This window comes from Phaseolus vulgaris, chromosome 11 (genome assembly GCF_051622355.1).
Source record: "Phaseolus vulgaris cultivar YP4 chromosome 11, ASM5162235v1, whole genome shotgun sequence".
Taxonomy (NCBI): Eukaryota; Viridiplantae; Streptophyta; class Magnoliopsida; order Fabales; family Fabaceae; genus Phaseolus; species Phaseolus vulgaris.
This window is the reverse complement of record NC_143508.1, coordinates 53,427,368-53,437,722: the sequence shown is the minus strand read 5'-3', so window position 1 is coordinate 53,437,722 and position 10,355 is coordinate 53,427,368. Positions and strand designations below refer to the sequence as shown.

At 29.1% G+C, this 10,355-nt stretch overlaps 1 protein-coding gene across 1 annotated transcript; it reads right to left on the bottom strand.

Moving 5' to 3' along the window:
* Positions 1–2,989: 2,989 nt before the first annotated feature.
* On the bottom strand, positions 2,990–7,265 carry LOC137826030 (proteasome subunit beta type-7-B). The gene is made up of 9 exons (XM_068631877.2): positions 7,165–7,265; positions 6,871–7,031; positions 4,988–5,129; positions 4,775–4,871; positions 4,615–4,684; positions 4,410–4,514; positions 3,933–4,031; positions 3,756–3,843; positions 2,990–3,371 (listed from the first exon to the last, which is right to left on the bottom strand). The coding sequence occupies exons 2-9, from the start codon at positions 7,009–7,011 to the stop codon at positions 3,298–3,300; spliced, it is 816 nt and encodes a 271-aa protein (XP_068487978.1). The 5' UTR covers positions 7,012–7,031; positions 7,165–7,265; the 3' UTR covers positions 2,990–3,297.
* Positions 7,266–10,355: the final 3,090 nt, after the last annotated feature.

Sequence of the window (10,355 nt, the reverse complement as noted above, 5' to 3'; positions counted from 1 at the left end):
TTTATTGCAGGTACACAACACTATCACTCAAGTGATAAAGCTCCATACTCAAGTTGTGGCTTTAAGTTTAAGTAGGAGAGATGTTGAAACCATGTTTTTTACAAGCTATGCAGAAGTGTTCTTTCTCCAAATCATGAAAAATATATATAATCCAACTTAAATGTATAACTTTGTATATTAAACTCTTTCTAGAGTAGATTATCATATTGTTAACGTCTAGAGAGTGTATGTATAGTTTGATGAGGAGGCAATAGATCCTCTAGTAATAAATAATAATTTTTATATGTTTTAATTAGCTAGGATTCTGCTTGTAGTTATAATTAACTTATAACTACATTTTGTTTCCTTTATAAAATATTTACTAACCAATAATAATTGTATGTTTTAGTTAGTTAGGATTATAGTTGTAGTTATAAGTATCACTTATATACTATGAAAGACTCTAATCTCTAGTCGATGTGGGATTTTCAACGTAAACAAACTCGATAATTTCGAACCGATCATTTTTACAAATTATTTCAAACTAAATTAATCTTATTCCCTTCAAACCATAATTAAATCAATTCATTCCGTAATAATACTAGTCCAAAGTAATTTTGATAAAGCTAAATATAAATTACTTTATGTGAGAGTTTTTCAATTATTGAAATTCAACACTTTTTTTCATCATTTTATCTTACTTGTTTTACATTATCAGATCCTACTCAAATCTCCCTACTTTTCAATTATTTTATTATAATTTTAAAAAAAAAGTAAACTTTACATGGATTCTTAGATATTATTGACAATAATGTGTGTCAATTATTTTATTATAATTTTAAAAAAAAAAGTAAACTTTACATTGGTTTCTTAGACATTATTGACCATAATGTGTGTATTTATACTCTTTGTTTCACATTAAACTGTGTCGTTTATACTCAGAATATGTGTATTTATACAGATTCCTCCCAAATTGTCGGAATACTGATTCAGTGTATACAGTATATTGGAAAATTCTTCACTCACTTGGCTTTCAACAAAAAATAATAATAATTATTATTATTATTATTTTAGTCAAAGACAATAGTTGTGTTCACATGTTAACCAACATATTTGAATTCAATAATTTCTCCCAAAGATTCAACAACTTCAAACACTAAGCTCTTTTACCTTTTATTCAAAGCAAGAGGGTTAGTATATTATTCATCAAAATTCATTAAAAGCTATACAAAAAGGAAGAAAAACTAAAAAAATGTGATCATTAAGATTTATTTATAAACTTCTGTTAATAATAGAAATTTAATTATGAGTCTTTAAATTTTGTGGTGGTAAATCAAGTTTTAAAACTTCAAAAAATCAGTGCCCAAATTAGAAAAAAAAAATCACTTCTTAACCACTAAATTTGAGAAATTAGATAGATCTTAAAAAGTGTTAGTTATTAATTAAAAAAATTGTGACACTTAAAAATATTTTCTTATTTAACATATATTAAAAAAAATCATTAAATAAAAATTAATTTTAGAAAGTAAAATAATTAGTTACCTATTGACTTAATTTAGAAGGTCATTTTATAAATTAAAAAAACTATTGATATTTAAAGTAATTTTTATTATTAATTTGTAAAATAATTTATAAACTAATATCTAATCATTATTTTAACTACTAATTACTTTATATTCTAAATTAGTATTTTAGATACTACTTTAAAAACTAAAACATTCACAATTAATTTATATACCAATTTAAAAACTATTTTATAATTCTTTATTGAAAATAAAAATTATTTTAAATACCAATTATTTTGGTCTCTAAATTTAGTTGTTATTTAATAATTTTTTAATAGTAATAATAAAACCAATTTTATCCTAAATTTCAGAAAGTAATAAATAAATAAATCTAAGAAAAGTTAAAACAATAGGAGGAGATAAAATGTTTTTGTCCCATTTAAGTTTCCTTTTAAAGATGTTGATTTTGAATATTAATTAAACTAAGTTATTTAAACCATAACCCATTAATGTAAGCTTGAAATTGTGAGATTATTGGATTGATTTGATTTGAAAGTGATTAGCCATTGACAAGCCACATGAGGTGTGAGAGTTGACATTGCACCATTATATGAAGTCAATTATTGTGATGATCTCAAACAATTAAAAACTTGCTTTGTAAAGAAAGACCAAGACTTTCATGTTCATTATTATACACAAAATTATATGAGTAAGTGTACGGACAGTTGACTAGCTTTTTAAACCCTAACCACTCTCTTTTTGTGGAGATGTGTGTGATCTTAGACCAAGTTTCAACATTTCTTTCAATCAAACCTCAATGTAGTGTGCATTTTCTTCTTTTCTTTCTATCTATCTTCTTCCATTTAATTATTGGCTTAGAGCACAATTAACAAAAATATCAATAACAATATAAATTTCTTTTATATTCTCATCCCATCACCAATTAACACAAACTATAGGTTATTAAAAGTTATATGGATTATTTATTATTAGAAGACAAAGTAATGTTATATTATTTTTTATGTGTATTCTTGTGACTTTATTGGTATCAAAAGTTAACATTAAATAACTAATAATTTTTCATTTGGACTTCTTTTATCAATAAAATAAAATAAAAAATTTATTGTAAATTTTGTAGAACGAATTTGATGTTCAAATATCAGTCACAACTCAGTACACATTATGTTTAGTAAAAATCTAAGATAAAACATCCAAGAAATAAGACATAATAAGTCTTAAATTAAAAAAAAAAACATAAAAACTTGAAAGTTTCCATTTTTTTAGCTTAACATACTAATATTAATATTATTCTATCGCATATGAATATGCTCGGTAGAAATCTACCAAATGTTTATACTTTTTAGAAGTCTTAGTAATGATATATATTTGATCCTAAATATTCTTAATATTATTAGTATATGTAGGAATATTAGACTTATTCATACTGAGGAATTTATTAGATATCATGCATATGTTCAGTCACTTAAATGACAAGATCATGCATATCTTCTATCAAGATCATACATATTTATTTGATGGTCAAGTCAAGATCATGCATGTACAATTTGCTCCTTAAACGTCCTTATGCCATTCTAACAAAGTTAATCTCCTTAGAAACTGTTTTTTAGAAAGAAAAAAATTGATAGAAAAAAAAAACATCTTTCATCATTCAAAATGTATATTGGTAAGCATCTTCTCCCCACAATCCAACCAACTGGGTATTTGACTAAATAACTTGCAACGATCTAATTAAATATCACAGCCATTGACTAAGTTTTCATACTCAAACACCAACTATTTTCTGGGAAGATAGTTACTCTTCCATGGCATCCCCTTCAATCACTTCAACCTTCTCCTTCAAGGGAGTAATCTTTGTTAAGAGGACCTCTGCAATGAATAATTTATATTTAGTACACTAAAAGAATTTCTAACATCATTTTTTTTCTCCTGCCTTTCGCATACCTGTTACCATTCCATCTAATATATGCTAAACTATTGTATAGCTATTTACACCATGCTAACTCATCCATTCAACAAGATTATTTAATTTGAAATTACAGAGACAAAATGCAAATTACTTAGGAATTGAAAGGAAATGGTAAAACTTCAGATATTATCTAAGTTCGAATACTTCAACATACCAAATTCTCAAAATCATCATTTTCACAAGGTGAGCCACAATGTCATGCTAAACTACAAACTATTACTATGCAAAAACATAGGGTTTATTGAAGTCTGAAGCATAATAAATTGGCAAATTTAGAAACAAACCTATCTTTTTGGGGAACTCAAAGCCTTTTGGATTGACATAGGTACGTGGATTTGGTAGAAGATGGTTCCTGAGATATTCCTTGTGTCCCTGTGAAGCATTAGTGAAGAGATTAGGTAGAAATTAAGTTAGACGACCCTGATCGAATAACAAACTCTAGAATTCAGCTAGGCACTCACCTTAGTTATCACACAAACGTCAACATTACTTCCACTTCCCAAGTCATTAAATATACCAGCACATATTGCCTCAACAACTATTTTTATGCCTTCATCCCTCTACACCACAACAAAATGTTTTATATCAAATTAAAATTTCAACCAAATTTCAACATGATAAATTAAAACATCATCACATCAACAGTATCAATTATCAATTATAACAAATATAATGAGCAATTACATTTAGAATTGAAATAGACATATTTGGTTTATATTATTCCATTAAAATGATTATAATGCAATCAAACCAGTGTTATCAATGGCATAAGGCCAAAAATCTGAATTACAAACATGTTATTGTGATCTACAGAACTGTCATACCAGACTTAGCAGTTCGTAAATGTGGCACCACCATTTAACACAAATGCACCAAATGCACTCCTCTAAACAAAGTTGTTATTTATAACTAAGTTTGTTCCTAATATGCTTACTTACACTCAAACTTTCCTTGTATTTGGACTCAAATACAGACATTGCAGCAAGTGAACCTGATCCCATTGTTGCAAATGGAAGGGTGTCAGTAGACCCATGAGGATAAATCTGTAAAGCAAGTCATCAAAACTAATGAGGAATTGAACTATAAGCATTCAAAACAAGGAAAGTTTGAGTATAACAGAAAAGTTTTAAGCAATGAACTAACTGTATGCAAATGAGGTCCAGTGATATCAACCCCACCCAGCACTAAAGCAGCTGAGACATGACCTTGATAACTGCACAATAGGTAAAAAAAAAGTCAAATACAGAATCCAGTGATCGATACAGAGAGAAATTTAACTGATGAGCAAGTTCTAAAACTCAACTTGAATAAGTGTTTTTTAAGAAGGGTCAAAGCTGTAACAACCCGTGATTCTCTGCCAGTGTGATAACGATGTAGTTGAAGCTGTGAGCTAACCATATCTACAGGAAATAACAAACTTCTCATTTTCAAGTGAACACAAAAGTTAATCCATATGCAACTATCCATAAGTCATAATGCAACAAATATGAAAGGAAGGTGCATTTAAAACAAATACCTGTTACAGCCTCTGTATCAGCAGCAGTGCCGGCTCCACAACAATATATGTTGGGTGCCATATAATGAATTTTCTCACAGTTTTTATCAGCCACTATAGGCCCTTCAGTTGCTCTAGTATCAGCTCCAAGAATGACACCATCCTGAGGCAAGTTGATTATATGTGAAAATTCAACTTTAGATTATAACATACAAATCAAATATTAAAATATAAGTATGCAATCAACATAAGCACAAATACCAACTGGTACAATTCCCAGTTAGTGGCCTTTACTTTGTAGAAGAAGCAACTTAGTTTCAAATTTATAATACAAAATGTGCATATTAAATGTAACATTAAAATCAAAGCCTCATCAATTGTACCTCAGCTAATGGAACAATTTAGAAATGAAAAAAGCTAAAGGAACCCGCTCAACATCAACTGTTGAGTTCGATATGATAAGCTGTTCTTAAAGTAGGCACTTAAATATTACAAATTTTGTAAATCAATGCAGGAGCTTTACTACATTGTTTCTTGTCAACTGTTTGTAAATGCCACCCAGTCCAATCATCCATATATTCAAGAACAAAATTAAATATTTTACTATAAGATATTTTTAGCATCAATAATCAAATTTCTCAGAAAAAAGAGAGAGAAAGTGGACTAATAGTCCTACTCAATAGAAGATTTCCGAAAATAACAAATAAGATATCCAGAGCCAGTCTAGGCTTGCCATATTCTCTCCCTATAAAACAATGGACAATTTCAAAGCTGGTGAAATTGAGAAAGAGAGGGCTTTATTTGAAGAAATAAAGGCTCGGGGTTTAACTCCTGATGTTCGGAGCTACTCAATTTTAATTCAAAAGCAGGATTTTCAAAAGAAACATACAAGTTATTTTATGATATGAAGGAACAAGGACTACATTTGGGCACCCATGCTTACAACATTGATATTGATGGATTTTGCAAGTCTGGAAAGGTCAACAAAGCTTACCAATTACTGGAGGAAATGAAGACAAAGGGTCTCCAACCAACAGTTGTAACTTATGGTTCTGTCATTGATGGACTTGCAAAAATTGACAGGCTTGATGAAGCATATATGTTATTTGAAGAAGCAAAATCAAAAGGTGCTGATTTGAATGTAGCGTTCTATAGTAGTCTTATAGATGTGTTTGGGAAGGTTGGAAGGATTGAGACATGGAAACCTCAAATTGGTGAACATCAAGAAAACATTTGCAAATATCTTTCAATAATAGTACTTACACAACTGGCTACTTACCCTGCATGTAGTTATCTTCATTTATGGGGTACTGTCCATAAAGAGCAACTCAGCCTAACATGTCATCTGCCTCACAATTATTTGCCATCCAAGGGCATTTTAGGAAACCAAAAAACAATAGGATCATCCCACCACTCTATATAAGGAAGGAGGTCACTCCCATACACCAACCACACCATCTCATACAAAAACTCTGTCACCACTCCCATGTCACTCTTTAGCACACTATGGATCAACTTAAAAACCAAAATATAGCAACCTTGTCTCAAAGCCTAAAAGCTCACTACTATATCTACTTATGTTTACCCAATTGTTCATTTCAGTATCTGTGTGTTCCTTCCTCTTCTCACCTTCCTCCTTCCTTAGTTTTCCTCCATTACTTCAAATTCTGTTTCTCTACATTCCCTTCCCAACTCTTCACACACAACATAGACAAGAACAGCATATGTTTCTCCTTTGCAATGATCTCCTTGTTTTTGTTGGTATAACTAAATCTCTCTCCTGGTCTAGTTCTGATGATAAGCCTTCTACGTTTATTAAAGATTATGTATACAAACCCTTCTAAAGAACAAGTAAACTTAAACAAAACAAATAAATCAGAGCGATGAAATGGGAGATTCCAAACCTGAAAAACTAATCCGACTATAGTGGTCCCAGTTTTCAAGAAGGTTGGGGCCTTGAGACCCTTGTTTTCAAGCATTGCATTTCTTCGGCATAGATCAAAATTGAAGCCACCCTTGGGAGGAAGATCCAACGACGGAGACATATTCCAAATGCAAATCGATCCTGCAAAACCAATTCAGTAGAACATCAAGTAACTGCTCCCAATTCAACAAAACATAACATAAAAATGCCATATTCTAAAAATCTAGGGTTTTGAAAACTGAAAAGAGAAAAACAAATTTGAAACGATGCTCACCGTAAGGAACTGCACAAGCTTTTCAGATGAACGGTAATTGATTATCAGAAGAAGCTTTTCTATGTTTATTCTACACATTCTTTATTTTCAACTATTAAAATAACACACAAAAAATACCTAAATGAATAGTTTTGCTAAAATAATAGGGAAAGATTTTACTATATTATTAGAATAATGTTTTTATTTTATATTTTCTATTTATATATTTTATTTTTATTGAGTGGAAGACTTTTTTTTTCTTCAAGCATTTTATCTTTTTATCATTTTCCATTTGATTTTTCTTTTCCTTTAAGGTATTTTTATTTCTTTTTAGTCGGTATATAATATTTAAAATATTGTGTTTTATTTTTTCCATTTATATAAAAAATTATAATATCAAATAAAGACAATTTTAAAGATCATAAAGATATTATTTAATTTTTACATTTTGAACCAAATTTTAGTATCATAAATAAATCAATAATATGTTTTCTAAAATAAAATTCTAATTAAAATGATTCACAACCAAAATATCCCAATTAAATTATAAAACTTAAATAAATAAACAAATTTAAATCATCCAAATTTGAAACTAATATTTTTTTCATTTTTAATCTAATTTAATTTTTCTTCAATAATACAAATTTTAAAAATAACACATCAACTATTTACATTTACAAGTTACTTTACATCAAATATTGATCCATCATGGTCTCATTTCACACACAACATGGATAAAGTTGTAGTTATTAATGATTGAGATAAATCACCCACAACATGTGCAAAGGAAGAAGTGACTAGTTTATAGTAATTGTTAATCAATTATTATATAAAATACACATGTATAGTGGTCTTCTTCTTTCACATGTAAAGTGAAAGAATACATTACATTAGGAAGGACACACTTATGAATGATAATTTTGATGAAAACAATACACATTGAGTTAATGATAGAAACTTAAAGGATATTGTTAATAAAGGTAATTGAATGAAGATAAAACTATCCATTTATATTAACCATTTTGTATTTCACTTGCAACATTTATTTTCCCCTAAAAACTAGTAGTTAGACTCATCAACAACCATGTGTTACTTGTCCAATAAACATGCACTTGCATGTATGTATCAAATCCTTTTACCAAACATAGTAAACGTCAACAAGAAAATAGGGTAAGCTAGATATTTTAAAACTTTCAATAAAAAATTAAATATAAATCATCCAATCACAACTATATGAATCATCACACTTCTTCATTCATTCCAAATATACAAAACAACCAGGTGTCTATAAATATTTCATGTTTTATATCCACTCATGCCAGAAATCCACTAATATAGTTTAATACCACTCTTTGCTAGAAATTCATTGCATCCACATATAGACATTTGACTCTACTTTCGGAAGACATATGTATTGATTTAGACTCAGATATTTGTACATGTCATACTACTCCTGCTGTGAAATCCATACAGCCACATATACATATGAATCAATTCATCCTGTATGACAGGGTTAATCCACGCGATCCATGTTGACAAGTTATTTTTCAAACCTCATCCTTAGCCATATGAATATCCTTCCACTCTCATCATCTGATTATCTTCATGCATATCTCCTTCTAAATGAATCTCTAATCAATGCACATCCTAATAATCTCAACACAGTTATTTTTTTTTCTTAAAATACTATGTATTGATCACATTTCCACATGTTTCATATTTCATCTCATTCCTCAACAAACCATTCAATCACGCATAAATTATACTTTTTAAAATAGTTAGAAATATCAACACTGAACACATATCCTTTAAAACTTCACATTTAAATTAAACATATAACTAGTATTTACTTTACATTTTGATAAGTGTTAAATTTTCTTATTTTAAACACATAAGTTGCATTAATTATGTGAAATATTGGCATTAGAAAGTTGTAATCATTTATAATTTACAAAATAATAAATTTTCAAAAGGTTTAATTCAATTTCATAACCTATAGAAAAGGATTAAAGGGTAATTGAGTGAAAATACCAAATGTTGTGAAAATGGCTTGAGCCCTAAAAGATGGCCCAAGTGCATGGAAATGGTGTTGAACGCATGGAGATGCACTTAAGCGGATCTGAGGCTGAGAGCATCCCAAAACGTTGCTCCTCAATCCACCTGAGTGTTGAACAAATTTAAGGTCGAGAGCACCCCAAAATGTTGTTCCCCAATTAGCTTGAGCGCTATAAGATGACGCTGAGCAAATTTGAGGCTACGAGCACCTCAAACATTGCAAATTTGCTTAAATCTATATTGTCTTGATTTTTATATACAAACATCTCATTTAAATCATAATTAGAGAAGAAATTTCAAAATCAATATATACAGTCAAACAATCATTCAAATCGTTTAAACTTTAAATTATTTTCATCAAATAACATCTATTTCAATCAATAAAACAACCTTGTAAAATAGTTTTGAAACTTATGACCACATCACTATCACATCCATATCCTCTAGCCTAGAGTTTTATTGAAGTATAAAATTAACTTCCCTTACCTTATTAGAAGGATGAACGCTCACAAAGAGCTCTAATTCCTTAAGAAAACAAAGATGGTCCAACTCTAAATAGAAATCTAATCTGACAATTTTGCTATATTCACTTTCAGGAGTCTAAGGATGACCTCTTATCGTCAAACTAATGAAGGACGAGGTTAAAAGTCTAAAAAAAACATAAAAAAAAACTTTCATAACAAGATAACGATTATTTTATTGAAAGTGATTTTGACAAGAACGACAATAGTGGTAGCAATAGCAAGACAACAACGACAAATGGGTAGTTTGGTCTTTTCACCAATCTATAGGAGTAGAAACAATAGAGGTGCAGAGACTTTTTTTGAGTGATCTACAAATCCAAACCCAAATATGTAAGTCTAGTTATTCAAAATAGGTTGTTTCTTCTTGTACCTTAAAAAAAATTTCATGCACCCATATTTTTTAAAAAGACTGTTTTACCTCTTTTAAAAATGACTTTCGGATTGCTTTTTCCAAAATATTTCCAAAACATATTTTTTTGGAACACATTTTATTAATTCCGAATTTACCAATCTAGAAATAAATAAAAAATATATTATGGAAATAATATTCTGGAATGATTTTTGGTCTTTTGGATTTCCTATTTTGGAACTCTTTGCTTACGGAATCCCTATTCTAGAAACATTTTTTTTCTT